This window comes from Trachemys scripta, chromosome 16 (assembly GCF_013100865.1).
Source record: "Trachemys scripta elegans isolate TJP31775 chromosome 16, CAS_Tse_1.0, whole genome shotgun sequence".
NCBI lineage: Eukaryota > Metazoa > Chordata > Testudines > Emydidae > Trachemys > Trachemys scripta.
The window spans coordinates 25,036,674-25,056,480 of NC_048313.1; the positions used below are offsets into that span (position 1 = coordinate 25,036,674).

At 51.5% G+C, this 19,807-nt stretch overlaps 1 protein-coding gene across 1 annotated transcript; it reads left to right on the forward strand.

Moving 5' to 3' along the window:
- Nucleotides 1–6: 6 nt before the first annotated feature.
- LOC117888470 (adhesion G protein-coupled receptor E3-like) lies at nucleotides 7–9,304 on the forward strand. Its single transcript, XM_034791907.1, has 9 exons — nucleotides 7–170; nucleotides 1,430–1,600; nucleotides 2,314–2,508; nucleotides 3,217–3,452; nucleotides 4,189–4,255; nucleotides 5,704–5,795; nucleotides 7,767–7,935; nucleotides 8,030–8,134; nucleotides 8,937–9,304. Exons 1-9 carry the CDS (start codon nucleotides 51–53, stop codon nucleotides 8,937–8,939), a joined length of 1,158 nt encoding a protein of 385 aa, XP_034647798.1. The 5' UTR covers nucleotides 7–50; the 3' UTR covers nucleotides 8,940–9,304.
- The last annotated feature ends 10,503 nt before the right edge of the window (nucleotides 9,305–19,807 follow it).

Here is a 19,807-nt window from a genome sequence, read left to right on the forward strand (position 1 = left end):
CCACCCTGGACTCCATCATTGACAAGAGATTTCTCAACGAGGGAGATCTAATGGTTGATGAGAAATTGAGGAGTTTTCACCTGAATTCCAGGGTGGTGAGTGGGGCTGTCGGAGATGGGAGGCCCATGAATCTCTCCAAACCTGTGAACTTCACTCTGCGCCATAGACAGGTGAGTGTAGATCTTTTTACTTTGCTCTGTGCCCAGGGCTCCAGGTGGTCACTTAAAAGGTATGTCTCCTGCAGGGCATCTGAGTTGTGTTGTCTTTCTGGACTGAGAAACAGTTATCTGAGAAAGAGGGCACTTCTTCAATCCTGACACGGGGGCTATTCTGGGGAGGATGTTACATAGGGTTCACATCAGGCCTGATTGGATTATGATTCATCATGTAAAATGCTCAGGAGTAACAACTGTCTGGCTCACCCCTTAGAGCAGGAATAATTGGAAGGCATCTCCCTATAGCAGTGGTCCCCAAACTTTTGAGGGTCGCACCCCCCAACCCATTCACGCCCCTCACCCTGAGCCAGGGCCGGGAGCTGCAGCTCGGGGGAGGTGGGGAAGGACACGGACAGGGGTAAGGGGGCTGAGGCTGGGGATTCAGGTGGGGGGTGGGTCTGGGGCCAGGAGCAGGACCAGAGCCATGGCTGGGGGCTGAGGCTGGGGGTGGGAGTGGCGCAGCAACCAGGCTGTGGTGGGGCCAGCAGCCGAGCCCATGGCTAGGTGCAGCTCTGTTCCCAGCCCTGCCCCTGCCCCCATCCTGGGCTGGGAATGGAGCTGCAAGGGGCTGGGGCTGGGAATGGAGCCATGCTGAATCTGGGGACGCTGCCAGACATGGGGCTGGAAGTTGGGGATGCGGCTACTGGTGGGAGCAGAGCTCAGGGTGGGGAGGGGCTGGGTGGTGCTCCCTCTCTGCCCCCCCATGGTGGCTGACCCGAGGCCTGTCATGTCCATCTGAAGGTTCCTCTGTGTCCCTCTAGGGGCAACACCCCACAGTTTGGGGACCTTTGCCCTATAGATAACAGAGTTCAGGAAAACAGCATGAGATGGTGCCTTCTTTGATAAAGTAATGAACTTGTTAGGGTGCATGTGGATATTTGTGGGCAGGTGTGTGAATGCCTTTAATGGCTCAAATCGGAACTACAAAATTGTGTGTCATAGACCCTTCAGTGCTCAGAGTTAAGGGAATTACCACTTTAGCTCTGGGATTGGGGGCTTGTTTTTGCTATTGGAACTGGAGGATCTCACTTGTATTTCCACTGCCAATGAGATGTCCCAAATGGCTGTTAGGTTCAGCACAATGAGAGTCATGAAGCTGTTGGTGAATTCAGGTTTCTTATTGTCTATTAGAGATGTGTGACAAAAGAAACAGTGTTCTCCCCATGATCCAGTGAGGAGGAGGAGGAAGAGGATGATGTTGTTTTTGTTTCCAGGCGAAGAAAGAGGAGGAAGAGGCTCACTGCGTTCACTGGAAATTCATCGCTGGGAAAGGCACCTGGGCTGAGGATGGCTGCACTGTTCTCCACACGAACAGCACTCACACCATCTGCAGCTGTGACCATCACTCCAGCTTCGCGCTTCTTATGGGTCACACCGAAGTGGAGGTATCTCACTGTGAGACTCAGATCAAAGGGCTGGACTCGGAGCTTCTGATCTGGGCAAAATCAGTGGGAATTTTGCCCGGTTGAACGCTGCATAGTAACCTCCCCTCCCACTTCCCCTCCCTCCCAGCGCCTCCTCAATGCCTCTGAACAGCTGTTCCCCAGCGTGCAGAAGACACTGGGAGGGAGGTGGAGGACTTGGTCAGCGGGGCTCATGGACCCCAATTTGAGAAATGCCGGTATAGCTGACCCTTGATGGGCCATCAAACAGACTGTATAGTGCTGATGCCAATCTGTCTGGGGGTGTCACCCAGAAACACAGCAGAGATATATCACACACATTTATAACTCACGATGCAAAGAGGATACATACATATAAACAAGATTCTCATACTTAGTAAATCATAACTTTTCTACTGATATCTTACATGGCATACCTTGTAAGATTCATTGCAATTTTGTAATATTGGTATCCATAATATAAATGTATCAGAGAAGTAGCCGTGTTAGTCTGGATCTGTAAAAAGCAACAGAGTGTCCTGTGGCACCTTTAAGACTAACAGATGTATTGGGTATTCACCCACGAAAACTTATGCTCCAATACATCTGTTAGTATTAAAGGTGCCACAGGACTCTGTTGCATAATATAAATGCTCACCCATATTCCATATAGGGTCATAGGGCTCACTGGTGATTCTCCCTCTGCTGTGTTACAGGAGAGTTACCCACTGACCATCATCACCTACATGGGACTGACCCTCTCCCTGCTGTGTCTCCTCCTCGCCATCCTCACCTTCCTCCTGTGCCGCTCCATCCGCAACATCAGCACCTCCATCCACCTGCAGCTCTGCCTCTGCCTCTTCCTGGCCAACCTGCTCTTCCTCACCGTGGTGACCCGCACCGGTAGTCAGGTCTGTTATCCACTTTTATTCTTGGTTTAAAATTGAGCTGTGTCCAGATCCTCTGTCAGCATTTCTAAAGCTCCCCTCACCCCAGCACCTTTTTATACCCTCAGCTGGATGGTAACATTTATTCCATGCTCTTTAGTCCCACAGAAATAATTATCTACTCCCCTCCAAAAGAAATCTCTATGGGTGAAAACCTTCCCTTTTCTTTGTTGGCTCCATCACTCAGACAAAGGAACCCCCATTTCCAGAGTCACAGTCCCCTGCCTGTCCTCTCTGCCCCCACACTGATGGGCAGATGCAAGACACCTATACCCTAAAGCAGATATAGAGAAGAGAACCTACACCCTCCACGTCTCTCCCTATTATGAGGACCAGGAACTTGTTTATATCCCTGCTCCCTTTCCTAGGATTCCTCACAGTATCCAACAATTTCCATGATTCATTTGGGAACTACAACTCCCAGAAACCATCTTTTCTGAGTGGAGATCAGGACCGGGCTGGACTCTGAATGATTGAAAGGGCCAGCCAGTTTGCCCTTAGACAAGCCCCCCTTAGACTGAAGAACGTATTGTCTCTGGGAGAGCTCTGTAACTGGAGAGATGTGTTAATAAAAAACCCTATGTGATCCTCACAAAAGTCCCCCCACCTCCAAATTCAGTATTTCCCTTCCCAGAAGCAAAGTCCCAGAGCTCTGTCTTGTCCTGTCCTCAGGTGGTGTGTGCTGTCATTGCTGGCTTCCTACACTACCTCTTCCTGGCCTGCTTCACTTGGATGTTCCTGGAGGGGCTGCACCTCTTCCTCACCGTCAGGAACCTGAAGGTCGTGAATTACACCAGCGCCAGCCGGTTCAAGAAGAGATTCATGTACCTGTTCGGCTATGGATCCCCAGCCCTGATAGTGGCTATTTCTGCAGCACTCAACTCAGATGGCTATGGGACTCCCCAATAGTAAGTGCCAAGTCCATCCCGAAGGGGAGTCAGGATGTGACTTCCATGCGGTTGCACTGGGGTACACCAAATCTGACTTTGGCTGAGGTCTTTCACTAGTAACTCCACCTGCAATGTGACTGCCAAAGCTGGGGCTTTCCCCCCTCACCAGTAAGACTGAGCCCCCAAGGAGTGTAGTTAAAGTGCACCCCAATAATACACCTCCCATGGCTCAGAGTCACTAGTGATAATGAGGATGGAGGCATAAGCCAGCTTGACTCTAGATCCCTGGCTTTTTTTTTTTTTTTTGTGGTACTGGGTGGGCGGGAAAATGTCCTCAATGCTTTGTACAAAGTCCTGACAATCCCCCTCAAATCCACCAAACCCCTGTGTCCCCCACATCACCCAGGGGTCCTGAACTTCTCTACAGTGGGATGCATCATCTCAGAGCACCCTGGGACATAGCTGTCCAGACTCTGTTCCTTTTTCTCTCTCTCTCCATGAAGACACCTATTCCATGCCAGTCACTGTAGCATCTGAGCACTAGAGCACTTACACTAGTGTAAATATGGAGTAACTCCACTGATTTCAGGCCCTCTAAAATCAGAATGTGGTTTTGAGACACTCCAGAACTTTTGAGCAATTCCCTTTGAATCTATATTTACCCTGGAACAATCTGCTTCTCTACCCCAGCAGCCAAAAGTACTAAAGAATTCATGTTAATGTCACTGTACCTCTACATCTCTCCTCCCTTTAGCTGCTGGCTCAACCTGGAGAGAGGCTTTATTTGGAGCTTCCTGGGACCAGTCTGTGCCATAATCCTGGTGGGTACCTCACAGAACCACAGGGCCCCATTCTCCTCTCACCTCTGCAACCCTGTGGACTCCAGTGGAGCCAAGAGAAGAATATCTCCCAGAGAATTTAAGATGAAAGGATCCTATAAGATCCCATTTCATCCACCCCTCTTTGGCCAGTGCAGGATTTCCCCCTAACACAACAGCCTACATTCTATGGAGGCAGTCAGGGTGAATGGGTCGGGCACCGGGTTGTGAGTCAGGAGACCTGACTCTGCCACTGACCTGCTGTGTTAACTTGGGAAGTAGCTTCTTCTCGCTGTACCTCTGTTTCTCCTCCCACCCTTTGTCTGTCTTGCCCATAGGCACCGAAAAAAATTAGTGGATGCTCAGCACCCACTGGCAGCCAGCTCCCTCACTACCTGCTCCGTGCCTCCTGCCTGCCAGCAGCCCCACTGATCAACTCCTTCCCCTCCATCCCACTGCCGCAATCAGTTGTTCTGTGGTGTGCAAGAGGAGCTGGGAGGAAGGGGGCAGAACTGTGTGGGAAGAGGCAGGGGCTTGGAGAAGGGTGGGGTAGGGGTGGTGGCGGGGCTGGGAACAAACGGGAGTGGGAAGAGGTGGGGTGGGGACTTGGGAGAAGGGGTCAGGTGGGGGTCGGGCCTGGGGCCGAGCAGGGTGTTGAGCACTCCGGGGCTCGGGGGAAGCTGGTGCCTGTGGTCTTGCCTAGTTATTTTGCAAACAAATGCTCAGGACAGGAGCTGCCCCTTTCTAGGTGTGAGTACAGAACCCAGTGCAGTCTCAGCTGGAGCCTCTGGGTGCTACCATAATATGATTAATAATAATTATGATATGTCATTACTAATGCAATGCTGCCATGGAAGCAAGTGGGACCTCTGCCGGAATGAGGATAGTTTTGTCCCTTGCCTTGTCCAGCCTGGCTGGTAAATAATCCAAGTGATGGGGGAAGGGAAGGTGGATGCAGCGTGGGGAGTTTGAGGATGGAAGGGTACATGTGTTGCAGGAAGGGTACATGTGTTACAAGAGATAAAGGTAGTAAATGTCCTTGCAGATTCCTCCCCATCTCAGGCAGCGGATTAAGAATTAATTGCAGTCTCAGAATTGAAGGGAATACTCTATAGACGGGATCTAGAAGCTTTGGGCCAAATCACATGGCACTAAATCTGGAATAACTGCAGACTCCATTGGAATCAGTGGAGTCACTCCAGATTCAGATAAGAGCAGAATGTGGCCCTCTGGCTGTATGATCACATGTGATGCATTGCAGCCCTGCCTATGCCAACAGTTCCCTGCATGTCCTGGGACCAAGATCTGGCAGGGAATGGTGTATGACCCACCTTGACGAGCAGTCACTGGTCAGCAGCAGTCTGATCCCATAGAATTGTTCCATGCCTCAGCCAGAGAGACTGGCCTTGGTTGGCATGTTTTACAAGGAATATTTCATGCTGTTTCCACAGATAAATTTAACATTTTTTCTTGTAACCCTCTGGATCCTGAGAGACAAACTCTCCTCCCTTAATGAAGATGTGTCCACTCTCAAAGACACCAGGTAGGACAGTACTAAATCTACTAGAACAGGGGTGGGCAAACTTTTTGGCTCGAGGGCCACATCAGGGTGGGGAAATTGCATGCAGGGCAATGAGTGTAGGGCTGGGGCAGGAGGTTGGGGTGCAGGAGGGAGTGCGGGGTGTGGGAGGGGGTGAGGTGTGCAGGAAGGGGCTCATGGCAAGGAGTTGGGGTGGAGGAGAGAGTGCAGAGTGTGGGAGCGGGCTCAGGGCAGGAGTGCAGGGAAGGGTGCGTAGTGCGGGAGGGGGCTCAGGGAAGGAGGTTGAGGTATGGGGTGCAGGAGGAATTCGGGGTGCAGGCTCTGGCCCAGTGCCGCTTACCTGGAGTGGCTCCGGGATGGCAGCGGCACGCAGCAGGGCTCAGGCAGGCTCCCTGCCTGCCTGCCCTGGCCCTGCACCGCTCCCAGAAGCGGCTGGCACCATGTCCCTGCGACCCCGGGTGCGGGGGCGGGCACAAAGGGCACCGCGTGCTGCCCTCGCCTGCGGGTACTTTCCCAGAAGCTCCCATTGGATGTGGTTCCTTGTTCCGGCCAATGTGAGCTGTGTGTGTGTGTGGGGGACAGCGTGCGGAGACCTCTGCTCTGCCCTTCCCCCAGGGGCTTCAGGGATGTGGTGCCGGCTGCTTCTGGGAGTGGTGTGGGGCCCGCTGCGCCACAGGGATGGCAATCCTGCGGGCCGGATCCAAAGTCCTGATGGGCTGGATCCAGCCCATGGGCCGTAGTTTGCCCACTCCTGTATGAGAAGGGTCCAGTGAGCCTCCTGTATAGGAATTCCTGTGGGATTCCCCACAGATTGCTGCCACCATACAGCTGAGCACATGCCACTGTAGGGTTTCCAGGTTATCTTAGCGACTTTCTGCTTGATGAGAGAGTAACAGTCTCACTGCCCAAGGAGCTGATAAACCCCAAGTCACATCAGCAGTCCCTTACTCGTGAGTCCTAAAGTTGTCCATGGGACCATCTGCCAAAATAAGGACAATTTGCATGAATAAGGGTATGCTGTATTGGACCTTAAATTAGACACAGCACAGCCAGGGTGGCAATTGAAGGGTCAAGTTAGGAGAGAGGAGAGGTCTACAGCAGTAAAGGATAATTATGGGAGATACTTTTCTGCCATGTGTATCATGTTGGTCCCTGGATGGATATTGAGATAACAGTTGCAGTCTCTTCGAAAGCCGCTGAAGTCAGTGGAAGTAATGGTACGGAAGAGACTGCTAGATCAGTGAGGCTCTTGCAGTAAGTCCTGTGGCACATTCAGATTGTGGCATGCAAATGGTCTTTAAAGCAACTCATTATGAAATCTGTTTGTTTGGGAGGAACACGATCAGGGCTGCAAGCTGGGAGTGCTGGATGGAGACATGAGAGGGGAAAAGATTTTAGAACCAGATCAGAATATTGAGGCTTCAGAAAGCCATGGTATTACTGCAAATGCCTAATGCTTTGTAAGGAGAAATGCAAGTCTGTGCTGCTATTCAGAGCTGGGCCATGTGCTACTTAGGGAGAAAACTCATCTCTTTTCCCTGGGGCTGTGGATACTGTCGAGGTAAAGTGCCATCCATTGAGGAGGAAGGCAAGTGTGGCTTACTGTTGCTCTGTAGGAACCCCCTGTCTATTTATGGAACAACATAAATGGGGTCCCGAGAGCCCATTATCCTGTTCCCACTTGATTGTCACATTGCCAGGACCTGATATGAAGGGATTAAAAACAAAACTGTAATGAGAGGTTGAACCATTTGCTTTGGAAGAGCCACCTGTGTGTGTGTGGGAAGATGGTTGGGCACAATATTGTATTTTGGATTCATAGGCGTAAGTTGCCATTGTGTTCGTCTTGACAGTAACCCTAAGACACAGTAAAGCGGGTGCCAGATGTTTCACCTCACACCACCCAGGGTCCCCTGACTCAGTAACTCACCATAGGGTCATTATAACAGGATCTCTCCATCTGCCTTTATCCAGACTACTGACTTTTAAAGCTATCGCCCAGCTATTCATTCTGGGCTGCACATGGAGTCTTGGTCTCTTCCAAGTCGGCTCAGCAAAAATGGTCATGGCGTATTTATTCACCATTGTCAACAGCCTGCAGGGAGCCTTCATCTTCCTGGTGCACTGTCTCCTCAATCGCCAGGTAATCAGCCACCCAGTGACTTCACGGGCCTAGCAGTGGCCTGGTCTGAGGGTGTTAGTTACATGATGTAGTGACCATGTCCCTTATTCTCCAGGTGAGAGAGGAGTACAGGAGATGGATTAAAGGCACAAGAAAACCCAGCCCCACAACTCAAACTTTTAGTCCGTCCATGTCCACTGTCACTACCAGCACCAAGATGGTAAGAGATCCTCTATTCTGTTCCAATACCAGCATCCACAAGTCGCATCCATCTGGGTCTGTTGTAGTTCCTGAGGTACCTTGTCCCCTGAGTGACACATGCTTGTTTTAATCCATCTGAGAACGGCATTGGGAGTCTTAGTGAGATTCAGTTGCATCCAAATCAAAGGGGAATCCCAGGTCTCCTAGAACCCAGCACAGAAGTCCTCCTTTCTTGCATTCCTCCACGTTCCCTTCCCTTTGCTTCTTTGCAGGCTCCATGCATCACTCACTGTGGAACAGGCAGGGAAGGTGTTGGCTTTGACACAAATTTAGGTAATTATCCAATTGGGGAGGCTTGCAAACCAAAACCTAGGTGGAAATCTTGTCAGTGCAGATGGGCCATCCCCAACAAAGCGTTAGCACTGGATGGAATTTCCTCTGGCTCCGTTACCTCTACTGGGAAAGAATCCAGAAGCTTTCTCTGGAGGGAAAAGTGGAGCCTTATATCTGGAAAAACCTCCCTGCTCCAGTCCCAGCACGAGAGGCCACAATCTTTGTCTGGAAGTGGACATTTCTGGTTTATTTAGAGCAGCCTCTATTGACTGCTACTTTATGGCTTACCTGTGCATGGGTAGGGGAAGGGAACGGGCTTTGTCTACACTTATGTTATTTTCCTGTACGTGATGTCACCTCAGGGGAGACTGGCTGAATTTTGCAGACTCTGCACTATTCCTGAATGAGGACCCAGTCCTGATCCCATTGACGTTGACTGGAGTTTTCCCATGGGATGGGCACTTAATGTATATTTGTTTTGCTGGCAGTGAATTGCGGAGAGCCCTCCACTTCATCTCTGTGAAACAGTCACCTCTCCAACCAGCGATGTTTATCATACAGCCGGCTTTGCTGTGCCAGTGGGACAGGTGCTTCAGCCGCCATTCTTCATCGCAACTACATACAAAACCTGGAAGGGGAAGCGGGATTGGACCAAATCCTCTCTCTGATCCAATTCCACAACTGCTGAATTCAAAGGCCACCATAGGGTTGTAGCTGGGTGTCTCTCCCAGATTTAAAGGGTCAGATCCCAGGTCACAGAGTAGTTATTTCAGTGCAGGGATAGCTCAGTGGTTTGAGCATTGGCCTGCTAAACCCAGGGTTGTGAGTTTAATCCTTGAGGGGGCCATTTAGGGAACTGGGGTAAAAATTTGTCTGGGGATTGGTCCTGCTTTGAGCAGGGGGTTGGACTAGATTAGGGTTACCATACGTCCTCTTTTTCCCGGACATGTCCGGCTTTTCGGCAGTCAAACCCCCGTCCGGGGGGAATTGCCAAAAAGCTGAACATGTCCGGGAAAATGGCGGCTCTGCTCCTCCCCTGACTCTTCGGCTCTGTTTAAGAGCCGAGCTGCCCGAGCGCTATGGGCTTCAGGCAGCCCCCTTGCCTCCGGACCCCAGCCGCCGGCCGGGCACTTCCCCTCCTGGGCTGTGAGCAGGGTGTTACTTCGCAAGTGGAGAACCAGTGTACACTGGTAGTAGTTTGTAGTCTTTAAGCTCTCCATATGTCAGTATATAATGCCTGCATCTGTAACTTTCACTCTATGCATCTGAAGAAGTGAGGTTTTTTACCCACGAAAGCTTATGCTCAAATAAATCTGTTAGTCTTTAAGATACCACCAGACTCCTCGTTGTTTTTGTAGATACAGACTAACACGGCTACCCCCTGATACTTGACATCCTAGATGGGAAGCCCAAAACTGTAATCAAGGCGGGGGAGATTGGAACCAAATGGGTGGAGGTGGCAGAGAAGAAGAAAGCTAGTAGCAGTTGGTGGGGATACGAGAAGGGGCCACCCGAGACGAAAGCCCACCATCGGCGTCAGCCCAAGGCCCCACCTAGCAAGGAGGAGCCCTTCACACAGCCAGGGAGACCCCAGATGCCCTCTTGTCCCACCACCCAACTCTCCAACTACCCACCTCACCCCAGCCCACAGTCAGCTGGGCAATGCTTTAAATGTAATGAGCTGGGGCATGTGAAGGCCAGCTGCCCCAAGAGCACCAGCCGACTGCAACTCATAACCATGGGATCCCACCAAGAGCCTTCAGGCCCAGATGCCTTGCAAATACCCCCAGAGCAAAGGGAATCTGTGAATGTGGGCAGATGGAAGATTACGGTGTGGAGAGACACTGGAGCACAGGTGTCAGCTATCCACCAATCCCTGGTGGACCCCAAATTCATCAACCCAGAGGCCCAAGTGACAGTATAACCCTTTAAGGCCAACTCTTTTAACTTGCCTACAGCCAAGTTGCCTGTCCAGTACCAGGGTTGGTCAGGAATATGGACTTTTGCAATCTATGATTCATAGATTCATAGATTCTAGGACTGGAAGGGACCTCGAGAGGACATCAAGTCCAGTCCCCTGCCCTCATGGCAGGAACAAATACTGTCTAGATGATTATCCCATTCCCATGTTGCTGGGAGAAGACTAAGCCAACCAGGTAAGGCTAACAAAAAGGGTGGGGATTTTCACCCGCAGCCAGGCTAAACAGGCGTCCACACCTAACTCCATTCCTGAGCCTCCTACAAGGACCCAGTCTGTGTCCCTGATACCACAGGCCTGGGGACCTAGCCAGAGGTGGTGGAACCAGACCCCAGACCAGAGTCTATGGCAACCGTTTTAGATCCAGTTCCTGGGACTCATCTAGAACCAGCCCAAGGATCGGAACTGGTGGATCAGTCAGCACCAGAGCCCGTGCATGCAACCCCACCAGAGACAGGGGAGCCAGCACCAAAGGGCTCCACAGAGCCTGCACCTGCAGCAGCAGCTAAACCGGCGCAAGAAGCTCAACCGGAGCCTGAAATATCACCTAGTGCACCAGCAGAGAGCGGGTCACAATCAATGGAGACACCCCCATCACACGCATCGTTTCCAGTGGGACCAAGCCCAAATCCACAACCCAGTGAGGAACTAATGTCTCAAGCATCAAGGGAGCAGTTCCAGGCAGAGCAGGAAGAGGATGAAAGCCTCAAGGGAGCTTGGACAGTGGCACAGAGTCAGGGCTGGCTCTAACTTTTTTGCTGCCCCAAGCAGCAAAAAATGTGCCGCCCCCTGAACTCCCGCCGAGCGCTGCGCTGTGCCACCCCCCCAGCGCTGCCCCCCGCCGAGCGCCGCGCCACCGGCGCCCCCCCCCCACGCTGCGCGCTCCCGGACCCCCCCCCCCCAGCGCTGCGCCGCTGGAGCCCGCCCCCCCGCCGAGCGCCGCGCCGCCGGAGTGCCTCCCCCGCGGAATGCTGCACCGCGCTACCCCCGCCGCCCCTTACCAGGTGCCGCCCCAAGCATGTGCTTGGTTGCCTGGTGCCTGGAGCCGGCCCTGCACAGAATGACCCACCACCTCTCAGCTCTTCTTATAGGTCCAGGTTTGTTGTAGAAGAAGGACTTTTATACAAGGAAACCTTTTCTGGTGGGCACAAAGAGGACTGGCATCCTCAGAGACAGTTGGTAGTTCCAACTAAGTATAGGGAAAAGCTCTTGAGCATAGCCCACGATCACCCTAGTGACCATGTTGGGGTGAACAGGACCAAAGACCGTTTGCGAAAGTCATTCGAATGGGCGAGGCTGTTTCTCCTTATGTACAGTCTTGTAAGGTGTGCGATCTCCCATGAGAGTGTAAACTGCAGCATAAGGTCTGTCTGATTCCCTGTTGCCCTGTGAGGGCACCCAGCACACTGCAGGGGTGAGGGAAGATAATAAATAATAAAGGGCCCATCCCCTTAGTGGGATCAGTTACTGTCTTCAGTGAGGTGAACTTGGCCCAAAGACTCTGTTTCCAGACACCAGAGATAAGGGGACTAAAGAGGAAGATGCTGTGACCGAGTGTGTCTCTGTTTTGCTTTGGATCTTGTTTCTGGTTAATAAGGAAGCTGCCAGGGTCATAATCCCAGAGCTTGTCTTCTGAACAGCCATGGGACGCCGAGGCTTCGCATTTCCTCCAGGTAAGTAGAACCGAGTTAGTGATGACAGAGCCATGATGTAGGGGAGAGTGTGGCAGGCAAGCCGCTCTCCTCGGAATAGCTGGGAGTAGCCAGTTGGCAACTCATTGGAGATGCCAGGGAGGGGAAGCTAGAAGGGTTCTGTCCTCAGGTACTTCGGAGGTTCCCTGGCCTATCAGGGGACATCTACACAGCCTGTGGCAGGGACCCTCCCAGCTCACCTTGACAGACTTGGGCTTGTGCTACCATGATAAAAATAGGTGTGCAGACAGCACTGTTAAGTTGTGGTTTGGACCAGCCAAGGCCCATCCCCCTCCCTACACTTCAGAGCCTGACCTCCCGTCCAAGCCACAACTTAGAAGCTCTGTGTACACAGCTACTTTTAGCACAAGTAGCATGAACCAGAGTCTGTTGATCTGGGTTCTGAGCCTTGCTGCTGCAGGCTGCTGTGCGGTGTAGATGTACATTCTGTTGCTAGTTGGGCTTCACAGGTGGTCAAAGAGCAGCTGCAGCACCAACTGTTGGTTAAAGAGATTAGCAAGATACATGCTCTCCTGCAAACTTACTGTGCATCTTGCCCCTCACTAAGGTGTGTGTTTGCTTCCTTGCTTAGCACAGGGCTTGCTGACCCATGAGGAACAGATGGGAGAAGGTTATATCTGACAGAACCCAAAATGACAAGGGCAAAGGGGGAAAACCCCATGTGGTGATTGTGTGAATTTTGGTAATGATTTATGATTCCTGTGCATGCTTCAGTTTCCCTCTGGTCTTTGCATTTCTGTGCATTGAGTGTAAAGAAACGTGATGTGGTATTTGACTCAGCAGTCTGGTTGGAGACCAGAGTCATGAACAAACTAAGTTCGTTAGAGCTGGGTTTAGAGCTGAGCGTTCAGAGACACAGGAAACACACCTGGATCTAAAAGAACAGAGACGGCAAGAGAGAGCCAAGATGGTTTGTTCCTACAGCAGCCTGGATCATGGGAGCCCTGGCATTGGTCAGCATGGACCATGTCTTAACCTGTGCCTCTCTATGCTAAAGTAAGGACTGTCCGATTCTGTAGGCCAAGTGGCTAATACATTCTTACCTTGTTTTGAAAAGGCTGCCTGGCATTACTGCAAATACTCACTGAGAGCATAGTTCCCAGAAGGAGTAAAGAACAAACCTCCCACTGGAGTCTGACTCTGCTGGACTTACTACAGGGAGCCATGGAAAATGACGGGGATTGCTGGCACCCAAAGGCCTGGTTTTGGAGGCCACGGGTCTGCCCCGTGGAACTGTGTAGGTCTTTGGGGCCTAGCACACTACAGGGATCTCTCCAAAGGGACTGGTTACAGGCTGCGGCATAGACCAGACCCTGTGAATCCATGACCCCCTGCCCCAGGGCATTGAGAAGCCACTCAGACTCCAGCCCCCCAATCTGCCTCCTACAGAGCATTAGAGATGAGAGTAGAATGGAAAAATCCAGTGCCTAGCTTCCATTCTCCTCACATCAATGAGGTCCAATGCCCTGATCCTAATTCTGATTTGCTAAGTCCCAGGATAAATCCAGGTAACGCCAATAAAAGTAAACCAATGGAGTCATTCCAAATTTACATCAGTGTAACTGAGATTAGGGTCAGACTCATACAAAGGTGCTTAGAATCCTTTATTTAGTAATATCTCCCTCTGTTGTTTATTGCCATATCTTAGATTTTAAACAAGTTTTGTTCATCTTTTCTCAAGTGTTTTTTCTCCTTGGACTGTTCTGGTTTCTATCCAGGGCCGGTTCCAGGGTTGTTGCCACCCCAAGCAGCAAAAAAAAAGAAAAGAAAACGAAAAAAAAAAAGAAAAAAAAAAAAGAAAAAAAAAAAAGCCACGATTGCGATCTGCGGCAGCTCTACTGCTGCTGCTTCATTCTTCGGCGGCAATTCAGCGGCAGGTCCTTTGTTCTGAGAGGGAGTGAGGGACCCGCCGCCGAATTGCCGCCAAAGAGCCGAACATGCCGCCCATCTTCATTGGCCGCCCCAGGCACCTGCTTGCTGAGCTGGTGCCTGGAGCTGGTCCTGTTTCTACCACCAGCAAGCACTCAGAGGACACAGAATTGGTAAGTTCTCAGGTTAGTGAAACATAATGCCTTGTGTAACGTTTTTGTACCCATAATAAGTGAGTCCCATATAGAGTGTCTGCAATGAAGCCGGTATTGGCTTGAGCATTATCTGGACTCTAATGTGGGGGTTCACTGCATCTGGGTCATTAGCAGTAGCGGAATGCCCAAAGGGGTGGGTACACCTCCGGTTCTAAACAGGCCCTGAAGGGAAAACCCAGAATTTTGAGAAGAGGAAAGATTGGGCGTCAGGGATAATTCCTCCTTCTTTGTGTTTGTTTATTCATTCACTCCCTCTTTCTCCCTCTGTCACTCCTCAGGGTGTTCTAGTTTTAGTCTGCTCACACTCTGTCCCATGGCGGAGAAGAACATCTTTCTGCTGCCATGTCCCGCTGAGGGGTCTTTTAATAGTGTCACTAGGCCATACTGAAAAGCCAGAGGTGGGCCCACAAAGCGGTAGCTGGAGACTTCCTATACTGGACTGCAGTACCTGGAGGTCTGTCAGGGAGGAGCGAGGGAGAATGAAGTAGCAGTAACTCTGGGTCTGTCTTTTTGGCAGCTTCCCCTTTAAGAAGCTGTTAATTTTCATATACAATTCTGTAATACTGCGATCACGATCAATTTCATGTAGAAACTAGAAGCACTGGGAAATCCTACAAATGGAGCTAAATCCTGAGAAATTGAGGACCGGCAGCCAGGGCTACCCTAAACCAAATGGCACACCCCAATCTCCATTTGTTAAACATTTAAATACCTTATTTTGTATTTCATTTGTAGCCCATTTCATGACTTTGATGCATGATTTATCCCTGTCTCATAAGACTAACTGATGATACTGGGGTTGCCAGGCATCCAGTTTTAAACTGGAATGCCCAGTCGAAAAGGGACCCTGGTGGCTCCGGACAGCACCATTGATGGGGCCATTAAAAGTCCAGTCGGCTGTGCAGTGGGGCTAAGGCAGGCTCCTGACTGCCCTGGATCTGCGCAGCTCCACCAAAGCAGTCCGGCCTGTAGGTGCAGTGGCGATCAGAGAAGCTTTGACGGCTGCCGCTGCTCCCAGCACCAGCCCCGCAGCTCTCATTGGCCGTGTAGTGGAGTGGTCACCCGCTCCTGCCTTAAAAGGCTTAAATCAGCCCTGGGAGAGGGCTGAGGCTGCGAGAGGGCTGCTGCTAGGAAAAGCAGCAAGCCTCGGCTAATTGGGGAACCAGCCACAGATGCGGCCATGCCCCAATCAGGCCCCAGTTGGCCCTTATAAAAGGGCAGTGGTCCGGGAGCCCACAGAGACACTCTCTCTAGATGTGGAGAGGGATGGGCCTGGCTGCTAGGAGCTAAGCAGGGTACCAAGACTGGAGCAGGGCTGGGGGAAGGCCAGAGGAGCTGGGGAGCTCCAGCCTAGAAACCCCCCAGGCTGCAGGCCTTGTTAAAGGCCAAAGAAAGGTACTAGGGTTGCAGAGGGCAGCCCAAGGGTAGGCAGAGGCAGCAGGTCCAAACCCTCCTTGCCAATGATGAGTGGCAATTATACTGCAGTCTGCCCCAGTGAGCGGGGGCTAGATGGTGACTGGGGGTAGCCCAAGACTGAGGCAAGGTGGGGATAGGAGGTTGGGGGTTCCCCGGGGAGGGGAGACCCAGAGAGACTGCGGGGTACTGCAGGGGGCAGAACCCTGAGAGAAGGGGCACTGGGGTCCGGGAGGGACCCCGGGACCAGCGTCAAGCGAGACACCGACCTGCAGAGGGCGCTCCTGAGTGGAAAGAGCTAATTCTGGATGACCATCAGGAGGTGCCGCAGCAGTGAGTCGTCACTGCGCTACCCGTGGTGGAGAATGCAGGCATATGCAGTCCGCCCCGATACAGGGGGCAATGGCAAGGACTGTTGGACTATTGCCCAGATCCAAGACTTGAGCGAACTGAAGGTGGAGAAATGAGAGACTACTATTGGAGAGCCTGTGTGGCCCATCTCAAGCAAGGGTGCTACAGCTGTTGCGGGGGAGGGCACATAGCTCTCATAAGGGGCCAGGCACCTTGGGCTGGAGGCTGGTGCCGGGGCCTAAAGACTGTTTCGCCTGTAGGTGACTGGGGCACTATAAGAGGGAGTGCTCCTATTGGGATAGAGCAAAGAGGCTCCGCCCGGGACTTTACAGAGAGACTAGAGTGCCCCCTGTGAAGCCAACAGTGGGGCTCCAAACGTGTTGGGCCTGTGGGGAGCCGAGGCACAAGAAGAGGGATTGCCCTCATGGGACTCACAGGGCCAGGCTTAACCCGGAGGTGTCCAAAGGAACGCACTGGCTGTGCTTCCTGTGCCACAAGCGCGTCCAAGAAAGACGGCCTTGCCCCCAGAGAAGAAAGGGGAGGCGGGATGATCAGGCTGGGTCTGGAACTGCCCCAAAGGAGGGGGTGGTTAGGACCAGGGCCCTAGAAAGGGGCTTGTCTGGGTCAGAAAGGCCCCAGACAAAAAGTGGAACCTACACAGGAGTGGGACAACCTACAGTGGGGACCCAGATGGACAGGGCAACCCATGTAGGAACGGGACCGGCTACTGTGGGGACCCAGACTGCAGAGGAAGGAAGCAGGTGGCTCCTCTTAATAGAAAACCTGCGGCAGGAGAGGGACCTCCTGCAGGCCCAGCTGAGAGGGAAGCTGGGGAGATAGGAACAACCCCCCCACCCCCTGGTGGAGGGGATCTTGAGGTGGACGATATGTAGTGGGGTGATCACCCGCTCCTGCCTTAAAGGCTTAAATCAGCCCTGGCAGAGGGCTGAGGCAGCGAGAGGGCTGCTGCTAGGAAAAGCAGCAAGTCTCGGCTAATTGGGGAACCAGCCACAGATGTGGCCATGCCCCAATCAGGCCCCAGCTGGCCCTTATAAGAGAGCAGTGGGCCAGTGAGGGGGGGCTAGATGGTGACTGAGGCAAGGTGGGGGTTGGGGGTTCCCGGGGGAAGGGAGACCCAGTGAGACTGTGGGGTACTGCAGGGGGCAGAACCCTGAGAGAAGGGGCACCGGGGTCTGGGAGAGACACCGGGGCCAGCGGCAAGCGAGACACCGGCCTGCAGAGGGCGCTCCTGAGTGGAAAGAGCTAATTCCCTGGATGACCATTAGGAGGCACCGCAGCGGTGAGTTGTCGCTGCGCTACAGGCCGGGAACTGTGGCTGATGGGAGCTGTGGGTGCAGGCAGTGCACACTGCACAGAGCCACCTGGTTGTGCCTCTGCCTAGGGGCTGAATATGCTGGCCACTTCCGGGAGCAGCATGGAGCCAGGGCAGGCAGGGAGCCTGCCTTAGCCCCAGTGCGCCACTGACCGGGAGCCACCTGAGGTAAGTGCTGCCTGGCCAGAGCCCCCACCTTGAACCCCCTGCCCCAGGTTGGAACCCTTTCCTGCACCCTAACTCCCTCCCAGACCCCGCACTCCCATCTGCACCCCAACCCCCTACCCCAGGTCAGAACCCCCTTCTGCACCCTAATTCCCTCCCAGACCCCAATCCCTTGCCCCAGGTTGGAACCCTCTCCTGCACCCAAACCCCCCCCCCCCCCGCCCCGGAGCCTGTACCCGGCATGCCCTTCCACACTCCAGTGCCAATTGTATACAACTCTCCCCTGGTGTGTCAGATCTCCCATGAGAGTGTAAACTGCAGCGTAAGGACTGTCTGGTTCCCTGTTGCCCTGTGAGGGCACCCAGCACACTGCAGGGGTGAGGGAAGATAATAAATAATAAAGGGCCATCCCCTTAGTGGGATCAGTTACTGACTCCAGTGAGGTGAACTTGGCCCAAAGACTCTGTTTCCAGACACCAGAGATAAATAGACTAAAGAGGAAGATGCTGTGACTGGATGTGTGTTGGTTTTGCTTTTGGTCTTGTTTCTGGTTTATAAGGAGGCTACAAGGGTCAGAACCCTAGAGCTTGTCTTCTGAGCAGTCATGGGACGCCCAGGCTTCACATTTCCTCCAGGTAAGTAGAACCCAGTTAGTGATGATAGAGCCATGATGTAGGGGAGAGTGTGGCAGGCAAGCCGCTATCCTCTGAATAGTTGGGAGTAGCCAGCTGGTAACTTACTGGAGATGCCAGGGAGGGGAGGCTAGAACGGTTCTGTCCTCAGATATTCGGAGGTTCCCTGGCCTATCAGGGGACATCTACACAGCTGCAGTAGTAAAAATTTGTTTGTATTTTGTATAATTTAAAATAAAAAATAAAGAATAATAATGTAGTGTGCATTAAATGTATTGGTGTGTGATTTGGCCATATCCTGCAAGCCACCCTTTCTGAATGCAGAAAGGAATGGCCTAATGGGCCATTGGTAAAGATGCATCAGCCAAAATCTGTGTCTGAAGCTGATTTCAAGGCAGTGACAGACCTTTAGGGTCACCACTTTGTTATAGGTTTAGCATTTTAAAATAAGTAAATGAATGCAATAATTGTTTTCTTCTGCATTGAAATGTGATGTTCTGTTCCAATGCTCTATGTAAATCAATCCTGTTTTCTGTGTAAATAAGGAATGTGTGTGTTAAAAAAGAAGTGTAAAGGTCATCACTGGACCAAATGTTCTAGGAAAGAACCAAGGACAAATGTAAGGGCGCCAGGAGATTGCAACAAGCCCCTATTAAAATGTCAGAGGAGGGGAAATTAATGACTACAAATAAAACAGGCACCTATCAATAAAGACAAAGTAGCTGTGATCAAAACCAGCATAAAATAACTCCCTAAAAAAACTAATACAAAAAACAAAATACAAAAAAACCCCAAAAACCCAATTTAAAAAAACAAGCACTTGTCAAAGAACAATTAATTATAGCATACGGGTGCAAAATTCATTGGTCCCAATGAAAAAAATCACTATATAAACAGGGTGCCTTGCCATGAAACATTGGGTACATCCTGCCAAGACTTCCCCAGAGCATTGTGTTGCGACCAACAGAACCTGGCTCCTCTCTACCTGTGATCAACCTAGCTGGCCACTAGATTGATTTGGTCTCTAAACTGGTAAAACATCGACTGGCAGGGGTGTGTGTGTGTGTGTGTGTGTGTGTGTGTGTGTGGTTAAAAGCATATGCTAATTGTTGTATTTCCAATAAATGGGGCATATTGCCTTTTCCCCTGAAAAAGATCCCGTGTGCTTCTTATAAGCATAACATTTTTGATGGAGAATTGTGAAAAGAAGAAGACATTCACCGTAATTGTTAAAAATACTGCTAAAAGTTATACCATATGTATAAAGTGATCAATCATTCAGGTGTGCACACCCCCGGTCATAGAGATACCGGGCAATAGGGGGAGAATTAGAGTCCTCGCTGCTCCTACCCATCTATCGGGGGGGAAAAATTGCATGGGTGAGTATACCCTCAGTTGTAGCAGGATCAAGCCCAAAAGGTAGGGGGCTTAGCATTCCCCCCTCCTGCTCTGTCAGTCAAGGTTTTGAGTGGGTATAGACTTTTTGTGTTGTGTATGTCCCAGCACAAGTGTGGGCATGAAAAAGTTATAAGGGTAAAAAAAAATTCATAAAAAAAAAATGTTCGAGCGAAAAGAGTTCCCTAAAAACAATGCTAAAAAAAAGCGCAAAATTACCATTCATACAAAAAACTACTCCTTTTAAATTATTTTTGCAAAAGTTTGGGCACAGCCCATGAACTAAACAAGCATTA